The 18,238-nt window shown below is 36.4% G+C and overlaps 1 protein-coding gene across 12 annotated transcripts in view; it reads left to right on the top strand.

Annotated features, from left to right (window-relative positions):
• Nucleotides 1–18,238, top strand: part of EPB41L2 (erythrocyte membrane protein band 4.1 like 2) — a 160,781-nt gene that overhangs the window by 90,731 nt on the left and 51,812 nt on the right. For 11 of the 12 annotated variants that reach the window (XM_084889580.1, XM_084889569.1, XM_084889577.1 and 8 more), the window contains exons 4-5: nucleotides 8,915–9,019; nucleotides 16,980–17,022. In XM_084889580.1, the coding sequence (XP_084745706.1) occupies nucleotides 8,915–9,019; nucleotides 16,980–17,022 (148 nt within the window). The remainder of the gene's footprint in view (nucleotides 1–8,914; nucleotides 9,020–16,979; nucleotides 17,023–18,238) is intronic. The other variant, XM_084889574.1, reaches the window with a different exon arrangement.

Genomic DNA, 18,238 nt, shown 5'->3' on the forward strand with positions numbered 1-18,238 from the left:
CCCACAGAATGTACAACACTCAGAGTGAGCCCTAATATAAACTGTGAGTTTGGGTAATTATGCTGTATCAATGCAGGTTCACCAGTTGTAACAAATATACCTCTCTGTTGGGGATGTTGATAATAGAGGAGGTTATGTGTGTGGGGTTAGAATATATCTGGGGAAGTCTTGTACCTTCTGTTCAATTTTTCTGTGAACCTAAAAGTACTCTAAGGAAAAAAAAAAAAAAGCCTACTAGAAAAGTTTTAAAAAATGCAGATGCACAGATGCCACCTTTGAAGATTCTCATTTAGTGGGTGTGGTGTCAGGCTCAAGCATCTGTGCAGCCAGAGTTAAGAATTGCTTTGAAATGCAGTAATGTGCTGTCTGCCAAGGCAGTCCCTGGCAGAACACCTGCTCCTCAGCTATCAGGTGAATTCTTTAATCAGCTCCTTGTTGAAATTTAGCATGGCTGGTGGAGAATTTTCTGTAAGTGATAGGAAAGTGGTAGGAGACCCTACATTAGGACTGTAGGTCTTAGTAAGTTTCTGGGTTCACTCACTCATGTGGCTAACTTTGTCAGTTATGATCTGCTTTGAATAATAAGGGCTTGAGAATTTTTAGTTGCATTTATTATTTCCATTATATTTTAAAACCTTGATTATAATTTTGTAAGTATCTCATCATTTTATTTGAATTTTTGATGAAAATACTCAAGTGCTATCCCTTGGATAAATTCCCAGTATTCATATATTTTATCAATATCTCAGTGGCTTGGAAGGTCCATAATGTAAACCAAGCATGTCAAACTCAAAGGTTAAGACGGGCCAAATAAACAAGGTTTAAGTTTATGTGGGCCGCAAAAAAACACACAAAAGCTTAAATTTTCTTAGAAACTTAGGTTTATTTCGATAGAAACATGCTGAATACAAAATGCTGAAATAAGTGAGTAATTGTTAACATAAAATAATAGGACATTTTAATAAAAATATATTTTTTGAACATTAACTTACCAGACACTAACTGCACAAATTAATAAGTGCATTGCAAATAAACCTATTTTTTTTGTTCTCTGAAAGCAAAATATTTCTTTTTGCTCATACCAAACAAGTCAGTCCAAGACTAATGAGATGGCAATTGGCTGCTAAAATACTCAGCTGCTAGTATTAGTGGAGAAGAATTAGTGAAATGAGCGTAAGGGAAATGAATGCAACAAAATTATAGTAGTCAGTCATTAACGAACATTGTAGTTCATCATTAATAATTACATATAATAGGATATTATAAAAATTAAGTCACGAAATTTTTATTAAAATGTTTCTTACATAACGTTACATTGACTAGGCCACAAAAATATTCGTTGTGGGGTGCATGCAGCTTGTAGGCTGCGAGTTTGACATGCTTGATGTAAACACATACCATTTATAGTATATTCACAATGGCTTTCGTTATTTAAAGAACTTCTTAGATTTAAAAAATAAACGTTAGTACCACAAGTAAGAAAACCCCCCACAAGACTTAAAAACAATGTACAAATTTTAAATAAACCAATCCCTAGTGTCAAAGGACTTGGGTTCTAGTTGGAGAGGCATTGGGCATAACCAGTTAAGTTAAAGAAAGAAGAATGTCAAAAATGAATTTATTTACTTTAGCACTAAAATAAACTCTAGAAACAGAAATACAGTTGGATTTTTGCATATGAGAAACTGCGGGCTATTTGATTAGAGCCGTGGTGGGCAAACTGCAGCTCCCGAGCCACATGCAGCTCTTTGGCCCCTTGAGTGTGGCTCTTCCACAAAATACCACGACCTGGGCGAGTCTATTTTGAAGAAGTGGTGTTAGAAGAAGTTTAAGTTTAAAAAATTTGGCTCTCAAAAGAAATTGCAATTGTTGTACTGTTGATATTTGGCTCTGTTGACTAATGAGTTTGCTGACCACTGGGAGATCCTTCCTCATGTACTACAAATATCATTCCATTAAACTTCTATTTCCAAAGGAAGGCATTTAAGGGGCCATACTTTATAAACAGATGAGCAACTGACAAGTATCAGAACTGAGAGGGCTGTTTATTTTATTTTTAGCACCTAAAACTATGTTGAATAGTATTTTATGTTGTTCATGTCAACAATACTGCAAAATTTCCTCAATGTTCTATCATAATTCCTTTAGTCCTGTGCAATGAAAAAGAAATAGAGATTCTGTAATGAGCTGTGAGAGGTTTTTATTTTTCCCCATTCCCTTTTATAGCTTAGTCTTAAAGGAATACTACATAGGAAACATTTCTTTTCATGATTCTTTGTAGTGATTTATAACAAACCTACAGGCTTACATAGCTTTGATAATGCATGCTTGTCTGCCTGTCATCAGATGTACATATATAGTCTGATCACTAAAAAAAATATGTGAGAAAACTTTTCATCTGCTCAAAAAACAGAAGTATATGCACATGTTTTTTTGTCTATATATATCCATTTATTTTATATATTATTTCTACATGTTTATATGTTATATATAATATACCCTTATATTTTTCTTAGTATAGGAAAAACTTAAAAATAATTCATATTAATAATCAGGAAAACTTTAAATATTCCTTACTATAAATGACTCATTTACTTCTGGAATTACATTTTTAACATAGAATTTAAATCATTGGATGTGGTTTCTTCCTTTATGTTGGGGTATGAGTGAATTTTGGAACACAGGTGTGTTGACAGTTCACTCAGATTAGTAAGAAAATAATGATCTGATAAATGATGGCCTTAAACTGTTTGAGACACTCTTTTCCCTTCTGTATGGTCTATTTTTATTTCCTCCGTCCTCCATGACAATGTATTAGTTATGTTTGCTCTTTACATACCTTTCTTTCCTTGGCCTTTCATATTTGCATAGTGTAGTTTAGAACTAGCACAAAATACATAGTTCCAGGGCTGTAATGTATGGATCGCATTGTGTACTTCCCAGCACTGCTTCCTCGGCACACAATAACTGCAGTGTGGAGGAACCTACACGGAGACAGGGATGGAGTTTTATAAAACGCCAGTGGTGTGTGGCGTCCATTGCAATCTGCCGGGTAAGCAGTTGAGCAAATTCCTCCAAGTTGAGAGGCCTCCAGAAATGTCATGTTTTGGCCTCAATAATGAATGCCACAAATAACAGCACAGGCACAGGGGACTTTCCTCAGCTTCTCAGATTCCAGCCTGCCTTTCTTCAGCTGGATCTGCTGCAGATTGCTTTGTCTTTTTTTTTTTTTTTTTTTTTAAGCATTCTCCAAAGCTAGTCTTTCAATCCTTGAATAATATACTTTAAAGTTATCTAAATTGTCTTGTTTTGTCTCTCTCCTTTGGATATCTCTAATGAATTATGCAACCTTTTATATTTTTACTTGAACTTATTAGGGTGATGTTGGTTAATAAAATTTTATAGATTTCAGAGGTACAATTCTATAATACTTCTGTGTTCACCACCCCAAGTCGAGTTTCCTTCCATTGTATTATGTAGTCTTTTAAGGGAAAACAGTCTGATAACTGAAAAGTAAGATCAAAGGACTTTTTTTAAAGTTTTTAACCCATTGATTTTATATTGCTGCTCAATGGTGTAAATGGGGTCAGGGAGAGGCGGGGTGGAGGGAGTAGAGTGGGAGGGAGTGTTTAAGACAGATTGTAAAGTTTATCCTCATTCAATATAGAAAGTAGGATTTCTCTTTGAAGTGCACTTGGCAAGTTTGCCTAACAGTTGCATGGGTTAATAATTGTTTAATTACATTATAAGAATGGAGATTTGCGCAGGTTGTACTATATAAAGATCTGCCTAAGAAGAGATACAAAGCAAATTTTATGCTTCAGATCACAGGAGGAAAGTAGCAGTGAAATGGCTGTCTTAGTGAAGGAAACCCTGCTGTCCCTTCTGCATGAAGATGGGTGGTGGCCTGCTCACAGGAGCAAGGGGAAGATTGCAGATTAGTACTTATAAAAAGTAATAACTTGGAACATTTAATATATAGCATTTAGTATGTCTTCTGATAATCTGACATACTTTGTGAGATAAGAAATATGCCATTTTGTTTGTCTTTTTAAATTAGTTTCTAAAAGCAGATCAGTTTTAGGTTTTTTCTTGAGTAACTTCTCTGGGTTTTCTGTTATATATATTTTCCTAGCTCATGTTTCTTTCCCTCTTGTCTTGATGGCTTTATTCTATTACTTATTTGAATCAGGTGGGACAGTACCTTGGGGGATGCCCTTTGTAATTTGCAATGGCTTTTATGTATATCACTGTGACTAACTGCATAATGATTTTAAAGAAAATATTACTAATTTCAAATATTTCTATGCATTTTTATGTTTAATTAAAACTAAAAGTAGTAAGTTATCTTCTACTAGCATATTATCTTCCTCTTTTTTTCTTGATCTTCTGAAGTTTATTTTTTACATCATGATGAAGACTTTTGGAATACCAATGGATTTTCATTCTTTTAATGTAATTTTAAATTTTTTTTACAATTCTTATTTTCAGTCATTCTCTTATTTTATCTGAAGGTGTCTTCTGATTTATTCTCTTCCTCTTTTTCTGCTAATTTTCTCAAGCTCATCCTTTCAGTGTATCAATGTATTTTTATTCTTTAAATATAATTTTTAATATTTTTTACAATTCTTTCTTGTTTCCAGTCATTTTCTTACAATTTCGTCTGAACATTGTCTCTCTTTAAAGAGTTTTTCTCTCTGTGTTTTATGAAAATCAATGATTTCTTGCATGCCTTTTTGAATACTAATTTTTAAAAAATATTTCTTTCTGGTTTCTATAGCAAATCATTTTCGGAAACAAAGTCCTTTCATTATTTTTAAATAATGCATGTTAAAATCTTTTGAATGTTAATGTGTATTATCAATTAATGGAATAAAATGATTATAGATTAATAGATTTTATTTTATCTGGCTACTGAACTATTCAGTTTCCTTAATTTGAGAGATTTAGCATTTATCAACCATTGTCTTTTAATATTGACTTTCCCTTATTCTCTCTATTGTCTTCATTTAAAATTCTAATGTGATATATGTAAACCTTCTTATTCTGTCTTTCATGTCGGGACATTTCTTTAATATTTTTCATACCTTTGTGTTTCTGTGCATTCTGGGGAGTTTTTTCATATCTATCAGTTCACTGCCTTTCTCTTTAGCTGTGTCAAACCCTGTCCATTTATATTATAATTTAATTATTATAATTTTTATTTCAGTGTTGTATTTTATTCTTTTCAGAATCTGCTTTTTGATAGTTTCTTTCCCTTTGATGATACTTTAAAATTTCATTTATTTCTTTAAACATACAAAACATTTATTTTGTGTTCTGTGCTTAATTTTTATCATCTACGATCTGAAGATCTGATTCTGATACGGTGTCTAACTCTCAATAATAGCAACTTGTTTCCTTGTGTTTAATTTTTTTATTATATTTGCTGAGATTTTATCTATGGAAATCATTTGCTTCTTCCAGACAACTGGGCACATCCATTCCTGTACCAGTTTAAAATGAATTATCTTTCTTGACATTTTTGAATAATGAAGATAATGTTAATGCCAGTCCCCAAATCTGCATGAGGGCCAGATCATCATAATTTCCTACCTCCTTTTTTGAGCTATGCCCTGTTGAATAGTATTTCTGCTATGGAATAAATTAATGAGTATTTTGTTTATTTATTTTTATTTAGCAAGAGAAAATGACCAAATTTAAAGCGTGTATGTGTATGTGTATGTGTATGTGTATGTGTATGGGAACTCTGCATACTTGAGAGTCAGAGACCCCACATGCAAGAGAGGTTCAGAGACAGAAAGGGAATTGAAGTATATAAGACATCCTGAACGAGGGAGGAGGTAATGCATCTTGAGGGACTTCAAAAGCCATTGAAGGTTGAGAAGAAGAGCAGATGTTTAGTAAGTAAGTTTGCCCTAGCATATAGGTGCATCGAGAAAGTTTATCCCTGATAACCTTTTTTATGGATAAGGTCTCTAATTCAAACACTAGGCATAAGGGTGAAGTCTCTCCTGAGCCTGTGGCTAAAGTTGCTCTTAGCACCAAATAATCTGCATACCACAGAGACATATCTTGGGGTGACTCATTCTGGACCCCAGTTCCCTTTTTCTGAAACTTTCATTCGAGAAGTTGGATTGGTCGATTATTCAATATTTCATTAAAACAGTCTCAGTCTTGAGAAAGATAGTGGGGATTTTAGCCAAATAATTTTGAGAAGCATCAGTTTGAGACACAAGTTTTTTGCCTCATCGTAAAACTTCTCAGGGTATCTTATATGCATATATGACTTTTGATACTTAGTAGTTGTGTACGGTAAGCAGAAATTTTCTTGTCCCACTCTGCTCTCTTTTTTGGGGATGTGGTTATAAATGTGGAGCATCTGATGGAACCAAGAAAACATACTTAGGCGAATTCAAGTCTGCTTCCTGCCACCCTTGGCTTTTGCTTATGCTTCTCATTGACTTTCTCTCTTTTGTTTGTATTACTCTGCTCTATGACTCTGTGTGCGTGTCTATACATAAGTCTGTGTTTAAATCTGTCTTGTATTTAAATTCCGTGCAGGAAGACGTATCTGGTAATCTTATCCCAAAATTAAGACATTATATTTGGGTAGAATTCTTGTATGAGTCTATCTCATAGACCAGTGGTCAGCAAACTGTGGCTCAAGAGCCACATGTGGCTCTTTGGCCCTTTGAGTGTGGCTCTTCCACAAAATACCACGTGCGGGCGCGCATATACAATGCGATTGAAACTTCGTGACCCCTGCGCAGAAGTTTGTTTCGGCTCTCAAAAGAAATTTCAGTCGTTGTACTGTTGATATTTGGCTCTATTGACTAACGAGCTTGCTGACCACTGTCATATAGATCCTTGACCATTTGTCTTTTGATCAGTTGGACAAGGTACCTAGTTATGTCCAAAGTGGTAGGTTAATAGGACTTTGGGGGATGGTAGGGAGGTGCTTCCTTTTTATTTTCTGTCTTGGCCAGTTGAATGTAAAGTTCCTGAGACCATGCATATCTTATTTATTGTTGTTTTCCCAATATCTTACCATAGGAAGTGACACATATTATGTGTTAAATCAGTATATTTTGAGCTTTTTAGACTGGCAAGCCCCTGTGAACATCCAAGAGTAGGACAGTATATCTATTAGTTAAATTGCATGGCTTGTCCATTATACATGGGTTACTTTTTTTCATCTTATTGTAGCCTACAGTATCTTTGAAATAAAAATTGGCTGTGTCAAACTTTAATTTCCAAAGTGAAAATTAACTTCTTTTAAATATGCTGTTTATCTGCCTTAAAAAAGTCACTTCTTTCTAAGATTCTTTTTATATCACAGTCTTGTTGAAACTGATTTTTCTCACATTCTCATTCCATTCTTGGTGTTCCCATACCACTTTGTACATTCATCTTTCAGCACATGCCCCACAGTATTGTTGCATTTTTTGTCTTTCCAGCCAGACTTTGAGTTCACTGAGGGTAGAGATGCTGAATGGAAGCGTAAATGATATGTGTGTGCAGTTAAGATCTTATCAAGCATTTAAAATAGCTGTTTCCTGGAGCGGGAAGGAGAGAACAGTAGAGAAGCAATCTGAGCATCTAGAAGATATTTTGACGTTTTTTAGGTGTAGGCTAGTGACAGAACAGTTGGGAATGAAATTCAGCTATGATTAAGACACTTTGTTTGGCACTAGGACATATACTATCTTATTGGGTTAATCTGACCCTCACAGTATGCTGTGAGACAGCTGTGATCTCACTTTACACTTTACTAAGGCCACTAAGTGGTTTGTCCATTGTCACATTCTTCTAATAAATAGTATGGTGCTTATACTATGTTGAATGAGGGAGGAACTGGGTCTGACACCAGTTCACGCTGATGCCAAGCTGTGCAGCCCAGCCTACCACACCACATTGTGCTGTGATGGTGTGTTCTGGGTATGTTTCCCTCTTTATCTTTTAGGGGAATTCTGTGCATAAGAGCATGTTTCTATTTTGAAACAGAAACCAGTGAGAAAGTATGATTTGTTAACAAAAATTGGGTTTACACCAAAGTTAGAATGTTTCTTTGAACTGACATATAAATTTTGATATCAGTTGTCTTAAATGTCTTTTTCACCCTAATTCAAATATCTTAAATGTCTTTTTCACCCTAATTCTTTTGATTCTGTCACATTTCTTCATGATGCCTGTAGCTGCTTAATTTGGCTTATTGAAAGTAGTTGTCATTTATAATCAGGTTCCATAGAAATTATGTTTATTTGAGAACTTTTATTAAAGATCAACTTCTTATATAAGCTTCCTTTGAGTTGTAAGTAGATAAAATGCCTTCTATGACATTTATATTTCTTAATAAATATGTAGTGGGTGATACCTAGGTAGATAAATGTGGTAGGAGCTATAATAGTTTGCTACCTTTATCATCTCAGATAAGGAAAGTTCCTAAATACAAAACTGGAGCTGAAATTACAGTTGTGTTCAGTCATTTGGAGCCGCAGGGGGTTAAATGTCATCTCATTTAAAGTATGTTAGTACAGTTATTTCAGTTGATTCAACAGTTGTTGTTTTCCTAGCACTTACTGTGTTGGGCAGTCTTCTACTCACTGGAGATTCAGGAGTGAGCAGTGCTGTTAAAATTAATGTGAGAGTAAGCAAGTTCTATCTTAGATTATTGATCTTTAAAATATTGTTGGCTATTATTTGCAACCAATCTCACATCTACTCCAGACTCCTATCAAGAAGAGACAGTGGATTATACTTCACATCAAGAAAGTAATTGCCATCATTTGAGCCACCTTTGTCTCACAAAATTAATTTAAAATACTTCTAAACTCAAAATTTTAGTTTATACGTTAATACTTATGGAATCTTTGTTGCTTGAAAAGTAAAGATACCATTTCTTTTTCCTCAGAAACGTGCTAAGGGACAAGTATTGTTTGACAAAGTGTGTGAACATCTCAACCTCTTGGAGAAAGACTACTTTGGACTTTCGTTTCAGGAAAGCCCTGAGCAGAAAGTAAGTGAAATTTCAAGTTTAATTACATATCATCTTAGAAAATTACTGTAATTTTTTTTATTAGTACAAAGTTTAGCTTTAAAACAACATATGTTTTTATTATGACATTTTATGTTCATCGTATAAATTTGGTAAATATTGAAAACGTGTGTAGGAAGAATCACCTATAACTTTCTGCCATTGTGTGTCTGTTTTTTTCACTTACATTATAAGCAGACATAATGGAATGCTTTATCCTATGTTAATTGCTAGAAACAGAAATAATTGATTTAAAAACTTTTATATTGAATTTTGAGTTCTTGAACTTACCTATATGCTAGGAATTAAGCATGCCTGAAAAGCAGGGAAGGAGGCTATTGGAAGGAATGTCAAGAGTGCCCATATGTATTTGTCTATAGGTTCCAGAGAGTATTTGCTTTGCAGAACAGACCTTGGTAGCTATGTGGGATGAAAGTGTTTCTTGCCCTATTGTTGGGTTATTGGGGGGCGGGGGAAGGAGATGGGGGCCAGCCTGGCTTGGGTGGTTATATTTGGCCAGCCAGGACCCTATGTTGGTGTCTGCCTGACATCAGGAATGTGTAGAGATTGTTTCTACTCCAGGAATTTCCCAAGACACTAAGTAGGAGCATAAGAGTTCTATAATGACTAAAGCTAATTCAGGGAACTTCAGGGCTTTCAGTTACATAGGTAAATTAAAGAGAGAAAAATTCACAGACTTAACCTGTAGACTTTTGTCTTAGTTCCGCCTATTTTAACAGTACTTGATAGCTTATAAAGAGCAGACATGTATATCTCATAGCTCAGTAGGCTGGGAAGTTCAAGATCAATGTGCTCACAGATTTGGTGTCTGGTGAGGGCCCACTTTCTGGTTCATACAGTGCCTTCTTGTTGTGTCTTCAGATGGTGAACGGGTCAGGGTGTTCTCTGAAGCCTCCTTTATATAATCCCATTCATGAGGATTCTACCTTCGTGATCTGTCAACCCCAAAGACCCCACCTCCAAATTACTCTCTCATTGAGGATTAGGTTTCGGTATATGAATTTGCCGGGGGGGGGGGGGGGGGGCTCAAACATTCAGCCTCTACCACTTTCCTCATTGTTAAGACAGGACTTGATCTTTTCTGTGTCACTTTCTCAGTCTTAGGACTTAAGTCTGATGAAGCTAGTGGGTGTAGAAGAGTAAAGGTTTGGTCCAAGGTTGTGCCCTAAAGTGAAGTCCTTTTAAGTCTGTTAGATGGTGGCTCTGGACAGACACACTGTGAACATTCTGACCGAGGATTCCCAGAGCACTTGATCACAGTGAAAGGAGTTCCTTTCTAATCTGGAACATTCACATCACTGTCATCAGAACAGAACAGTTAGGAGATGAATATAGGCTGAAACATTTATTTACCACATGCGATCATTGTTTGTATTTATATATCCTGGTAATGAAATTCAGGATACAAGGACAATAATTATATATGCATTAAATTTTCTCAACTTGTTTAGTTTTAAATCCTTGATAGTAATTTTTGGCTTAATTACATATTTAAAGTAAAAATAATTAAATTGCATGCCTGCTTGTACATGGTGTTCTTATTAGAACTCTATAATAGTTTTCTCAGAAGAGAAGTAATAACATATTAGGCATTTGACTAAATAAACTAGGTGTTCTTTTTAGACTTTACATTATAAGGTGGTTTTGATAATGTTTCCTTCTTTTGGTTCTCAAAGCTGCAAAAGTAAGTGTGATAGGAATTTGGCCATCATTGTCCACTCTTTTGAAGTAGGCCCTCACCAAATACTGAATCTGCCACCACCAAGAGGGACAGACTACTAAAAGCAAGTCAGTGGATTGCTATTGACAGTCCCGTAGAGATTGTAGATTTTACAATTGTGATGGCAAAATAATATATTTTGATGTTTTTCTCTAATTGCCACCTGCAACCTGGGTATGATAGTGGAGAAATGAAGTATTGAAGGGGATCCCACCTGGCTGGTATGCTCAGTGGTTGAGCATCGACCCATGAGCCAAGAGCTCCTGGATTTGATTCCCAGTTAGGGTACATGTCTGAACGGACACACTGAGAACATTCAAGTGGAGCCGCCAGGATCCGCCTCTGTGCTGTGCACACAGCACCAAGTCTCTGCCCACCTGCACATGCCTGCTGCACACGTAGACCCCTGGTGATGGATTATTAAGGTGTGAGGGCATCATGGCATGAAGGCGTGATGACCACAAAGGCTTTTATTAGTGTAGATAACCTCCTTGTTTTTATAACTTTTGTATTGTATAATCTTTTTGTTGTTGCTGTTTTTGTTTTGTTTTGTTTTTTAAATCCTCACCTGAGAATACATACCTCTTCTGTTGATTTTTAGAGAGATGGCGAGGAAAGGAGGGAAGGAAAAAAAAAAAAGAGAGAGAGAGAAAGGAACATCGATTTGAGAGAGACGTCCATTTGTTGCCCCAATTTGGATAGACATCTAGGCAAAAGTACTCTTATTTTTCAAATATAGATTTGTATTTCATCCTATTTTTCCTCAGAAAATTATTACCATTGTAACAACTCAGCTCAGTCCAATTTTCTTTGAAACTCATGCTGTTTCAACAATAGGATACCATACAATACAGAAATTTAAAATGCTTTTTTCCCCATACTGAATAATATCTGTATTTATAGAAACTTCAGTCATCATTTTACTTTTTTGTGAAGTAAAGGTAATAGTAATTTGTGTGAAAAGTTTCCATGGAGAGAAAAATCTTAACTTTCTTTTGATTTAGTATAGTACTGTGATGGGTCTTTCATGGTTGAGACCTTGAGTTGGAAGCCTTTCAATTTACTCTGAGTATAAAAGTCTATCATTATTTGTGTTAGAATTTTTTCATGTCTTTTGAGAACGCTTGTGTAAATTTTACTATGGAAAATGTCATTAAAAATATGTGGAATCAAGCACTTTGTTACTGCTCTTTTATATATGAAATTCCAAGTCCATGAAGTTCTTGTATTCATTTCTACATAGAACCATCAATAAGAAATTTGGACTTTCTTTAAAGCGAAAAAATATTATCTTAAATTTTTATGTTAATTAAGTTTGGCATCTGGCCCTGGATTCTGATGTCATTTTGCTTCAAGCCATATTGAAAGAGGAGTATATTAGAAGTATAGTTGATATCCACAGCTAACTTTATGAAAATTGATTAAAGTGTTTGCCTGATAGCCAGGCAATTTCTCCCAAAAAACTAGAACTAAAATCTCAAATATTAACCTTTTCTTTGTCAGATATAAACTACTTAGTAAAATTCTTTATTCAAACCAGTTACACCTTATAACACCGCAGACAGAAGTTGAATCACATTCTCCCAGATGCTTAGTGAATGATTTACTGTAATATAGAAAGCCTTTAACCACCAGCATTGTGGTAGTGTTCTCGAAGACCTCATGTAGGCAAAGGTCTAATAAAGGGGATCTGCTTTGGTGCTATAACTTCTTAAAGGGAAATGCAAAGTTACTCTTACACTTTTAACATTTGGTATTTCAGTGTGAGTTGGGTTAAATTTAATTTTTCTCACCTGGCCAAATGGACAAGCACCAAATGTGAGTGAGGAAGACAGGGCTAGGCATTTTGAAAACTTTTAACTTGAGGATCTCAGCATCCAGTCTGAAGGGGAATTAGAGGAGAGAGAGTTTCTTGAGTTGTTATCTAGGTCTAGTGTGGTGAGTGGCCCTGGACAGGCAGCTGCACACTCACACTGCTAATGGGACTCTGATAGGGAGGAGTTCAAAGAAACACTTAGATGTGGGAACACAGAAGCAGTGACATGCTAGGGCTTTCTGCAGGAAGCTGTCAACAGTTAGAATATATAGCCAGTGAAGGCTGGGCACCTACCTGACAAGACAGGTAAAGTTATTTTCTCCCTACTTCCTGCTCCACTCAACCCGCCCTCCCCCTTCCCCCCGTCCCACAGGCCTTCAGGACACTATTCTCTAATATCCATGGGCTATATATGCATATAAGTTGTTTAGTTAATCCCCAGTTCTGTTCGTCTGTTGGAAATACAAAATTATGTGAAGAAGGGATATATACCAAAATATGATGTCGATTTAATTTTGTCATTTCAGAAAGAACTTATCTGTTAAGGACATTGGGTAGTATTGAGGAAAAGAACTATTCTATGAGGTAGATGTTACGATCCTCATCTTGCTCTTGAGGAAATTGAAGCATAAAGAATCCAAAGAATAAGCCCAAGTTCACACAAGAATTGGTAGAAAGCCAGATTTGACTTCATGTATTTCTGATTCCAAAGTTGATAAATGTGGCAGCCAAATCTTTAAAAAATTAGAATGATGCATCATAATCTATAATGATGTGTGTGCATTTATCTCATTCACTTTTTCCACCTTTTTATGCCTGCTTCTTGATCTACCCAGCCTCCTCCTAATGTGTCAAAACCAAGAAGTTTATTATTTGTTTGTTAGAGTTCTGTGTCTGTTAAATAGACTTGTATTTCTTTCAGAAGTCGTATTAAGTTATTTTTGTGTTTTTACTTTGAGTTTTGTTCTTAGGCCATAAACTTATATCCTACTCATGATCTAAGTATTCATTGGATTTTATTATTTAAATAAAAATAAATTTAATGAAATAATAGAATCTGTGGTCTTTTAAAATGACCACAGCATTGGGGGATAGGAAGCAAGCACCAGGCAGATGTTAACCAACAGGTATTAATTTGGTACCTACTGGTTACTTAAAACTGTGTTATGGAGGATACAGGTAATGTGGTCTATCCTGACCCTGGCTAAGCTGTACTGGGGAGGAAGGAAACCTCCTCAATCCTTGGTGAGAATGGAGCTTACAGTGGGGAAGTGAATGTGCTTTGCAAAGGGGACCCCTGTTCAGCAAAGGGATAGGTCAGTGGTTGGCAAACTCATTAGTCAACAGAGCCAAATATCAACAGTACAAAGATTGAAATTTCTTTTGAGAGCCAAATGTTTTAAACTTAAACTTCTAATGCCACTTCTTCAAAATAGATTCGCCCAGGCCATGGTATTTTGTGGAAGAGCCACACTCAAGGGGCCAAAGAGCCGCATGCGGCTCAAGAGCCGCAGTTTGCTGACCATGGGGATAGGTAAATGAATGAAAGGAGTCATTTCTGCTGCTCCTACTTGATCATGTAAGGTAAACTCTGCCCACTTAGTTTTTGGATAGGGGTCTTAATAATGTGGCTGGCAATGTTGTGGAAGGAGGTCTGAGAATGACACTGAGTCTGAATTTGGCTGGCTGGTACATAGAAACTTCACTCATGGTCTAGTCTACAGACCTCTATTGACTCCATGCTGTGCAGAAGCTCTCAGGTAATTCATACAAGGGGTTGGTGCTTCTGGTGAGAACGGAAGTTGCCAAATGGCTGGGACAATAAGTTATTCTGGGGGTCACAGAAGATGATGTTACGTCTATCATCTTCCTCCTCGAACAGGGAGGTTTTTTTTTTTTTTCCTCTTCTGTAGCAAAGCATCTAGATCATCTGTCATAATGAAGCTGGAGATTTAGAAGGGGCTGTGTAGGTCTTTAAGTAGTTTCCCCTCCACTCTCTTTCTCTGCATTAATGATCTAAAGGATTTTTTTTTTTTCTTTTTGGCCCTAGGCGACTCTGGTTCTTTTTTTTTTTTTTTTTTTTTTTTTTGCTGTAGTTGTTACTTCTTTGGATGAAATGCCCCAACACATTTGATCCTTCTTTGCCCGAGCTTCCCCCAGTCTCTCCTCTGTCTGGGCTAGAGACTGAATGATGTGTTTTTCTCATTTTTGTTCACTCATCATAGCCAGCCATTTGTGAGCCAGCTGTTGTTGGGACAGCAGCTGCAGGCCAAGGAAACTGAATGCCAGGCTCTTTTCTAAGAGGAGAATTAGAGTTTTCCTAACGTCGCACTGGAGGTACCATTAGAGGGTTCCACTGGCCCTTCTCATCATTGGGCCGTGCAGCTGGGACACCAGTGATATGAAACTAGACCAAGTTCTGGTAATTCTTTTATTGAGAGGTTTGAATATAACCAGTGTTAGGGCAGAGCCATGCACACCTTGGGCCCTTGCTTCCCTAAGCGTAAGTGTAGTGAAACCCACAGGGTCTGTGCAGCTTTGCTTTCAAAGCATCATGTTATTACTACTTCCGTATTTTGTAATTTAATGTCTGTTGTACTAATTCAATATCTTGTTGAGACATTAGACTATTATTTTCTACATTATAAACATTTCAATTGCTTTATGTGTCTGAATAAAATTCTGTTTAAATACAGGTGTTATTTGCAATACTTACAGAATGAATGAAACTTACTAAACGTCCAACTAGAGGTCTGGTGCACAAAATCCATGCATGGGGGGGGGGGTGTCTCTCAGCCCAGCCTGCACCCTCTCCAATCTGGGATCCCTCGAAGGATGTCTGACTGCCCATTTAGAGCCAATCCCGGTAGGATCAGGCCTAAATGGACAATTGAAACATCCTCTCATAATCCAGGACTGCTGGCTCCCAACTGCTCACCTGCCTGCCTTCCTGGTTGCCCCAACCACTTCTACCTGCCAACCTGATCACCCCATAACCACTACCCTGCCAACCTGATTGATGCCTAACTGCTCCCTACCAGCCTGTTTGCCTCTAATTGCCCTCCCCTGCAGGCCTGGTCCCCCCCAACTGCCCTTCCCTGCAAGCCCAGAAACTTGCAACTTTACTCCTCTGCTAGCCTTGGTCACCCCTAACTGCCCTCCCCTGCAGGCTTGATCACCCCCAACTGCCCTCCCTTTCAGGCCTGGTCCCTCCCAACTGCCGTCCCCTGCTGGCCATCTTGTGGTGGCCATCTTGTGTCTACATAGGCGCAGCCATCTTCTGTGTTGGAGTGATTGTCAACTTGCATATTACTCTTTTGTTAAATAGGATTATTTCAATCCATTTACTCTATCTCAAAAAATGTACTTATTCTGTGTTAATGAAGATAGAGTAAGGTGAACTCTAATAATGACTTGTGGATAAGGTGGAAGAAGTATAAAAATAAAAATGCATAAACATTTTTTTAAATGGATCTTTTGCTTATTGCTTTTCAAATATTTAATGTCTTTAGGTTGAACTCAGTAGTTCAAGTTTGGTCTTTTCAGCTTTAAGATGTTATAATGGTTTCCTAGAATCTTTTTATGTTAACTTTCTCAAAGGGAAGTAGTAAGTGGAAAGAGAAACAGTTTTTTGTGATTGTGACTCCCACTTGAAATGAAGTTTAAACAGGATGTTACACGAAGACCAGGAAGAAGAATTTCTGCTCCAGTCTGACAGTATTCTCCATAGCATTACATAGCTCCAAGGAAAGACAAAGTTTAAGGAGGAGGAGGAGTTGGCTTTAGGAGTTGAGATAGTTGTGTTTGATCGTGGTATATATACTCTTAACTAATAGTTCCCAATTCTCATGTATCCTCTGTGAGCTGGAGCCAGTTGTTGAGCTCTCATTTCAGTGTCCACAGGGGCTGTTTCTGACAGTTTATAGACTAAAAACTTTGTGTGTGTCCAACCACTGTACTGTACACTGGAAAGTATACAAAATAATATTTAGTGTAAACTCTAATTTATAAATAAGAGAAAAAGACTGTATGAAGATATATTATCTCATCATTAGGATAGGTGTTTGATTTCATATCTCATAAAATGAAGCCCAAGGACTCACCTTAAAACTGTTGTATTATTTTATTTATAACGTATTCAAATACAAGTCAATACTTACCCCAGTGGAATGCTAGTAGGTGGAAGCTACTTCTAATAGTACTTTATTAAAATACCAGAATCCCGGTGCTCGAAAATTCATGCACTGGGTGGGGGAGAGAGGGTGTCCTTCAGCCTGGCCTGTGCCCTCTCACAGTCTGGGAGTCCTCAGAAGCTGTAAATGGTTCCATTTTGTACTCTGGGAAATTTCTTATGGTTAATTAACCTCTTTTTTCCTCTCCTGCAGAACTGGCTAGATCCTGCAAAACAAATAAAGAGACAACTGAGAAGTGAGTATTCAAATAATCAGACTTTGAAGTTAATCTTTTCAAAAAAATCTATGGACTAGAATAATAAGATAGTCATAGAGTGACCAGCTCTATTTTGCATTTGTGTCTTATGGGAAGTGAAGGCTACTAACGACATTTTTCTGGAATCATGATTACTATATATAGAGCTTAGGGACCTGTACTAGAGGTTCTAGAGTCATAGTCCTCAGTGTTTTCTCACAGTATTACCACTTTGAGGCATAGCTGACTTTTTTCTCTGTAGAAAAGAATGAGAAGCTGCTTTTCTGTAACGTTTATTATCTATGTAAATTTTACCCCAGGTAAATTTATTACTTTATCCACTTCATCTTGAAAGTTTGTAATTAGTTTAATAAATAAGGGTATTTCTCGCCCCAGAGGCTGAGAGATACACTATAAATGTGCTGGAGCGAGGACTTTAGGGGAGAAAATGTGTAGAAGGATTCTTTTCATTCTTTTGAGGTCATTGCCTTCTCTACTCTTGATTGATGTAGTCATTCTTTTTGACACAGTAAAGTAAAGTATATGTTACATATAGTGTACTTAGAAAACGTGGGAAATAATTTTATTGTTTTAAAGTATGGTGACATTTATCACTATCTCCTTTCCTTGGGATTTCTTTTAACACTTCCTTCAAATAACCCATAAATAATTTCCTAAATAGCTATAATGATCACTAGATCATTATCCTTCTTCCCCCAACAGTGTAGAAATCTTAAAATGCTTTTTTCTTTAAAGAGTGGAGATTATTTGGTATCTAGAAATTCTGTGGTCAAAACAAGTCTTATCTCAGAACTATTCCATGGAAGTTATATTAAATTTTTTGAGTAATAGATCACCATACAAAACATTTATTGAAGTACCAGTAAACATTTATTTAAAAAAATGTTATCCTATTATGCTTAAATGTTGGGTTATTTATGTAATGGATTTTTACTTTATTTTTTATTTTGTCTTATAAATGATGTTTTCTTTAAATTAAAATATGAAGTTCTCTAAACTGATTTATGCAGGAATTAGTGTACCTTTAAGTTTTATGAAAATAACCAGACCAGCCTGGCTCACTGGTTGAGCATCAACCTATGAAGCAGGAGGTCACAGTTTGATTCCTGGTCAGGACACTTACCCAGATTGCAGGTCTAATCCCCAGTGGGGGGCCTGGAAAAGGAACTAATACAAGATTCTTATCATTGATGTT

Source organism: Pipistrellus hanaki, assembly GCF_964339955.1.
Source record: "Pipistrellus hanaki genome assembly, chromosome: 7".
Classification (NCBI taxonomy): Eukaryota; Metazoa; Chordata; class Mammalia; order Chiroptera; family Vespertilionidae; genus Pipistrellus; species Pipistrellus hanaki.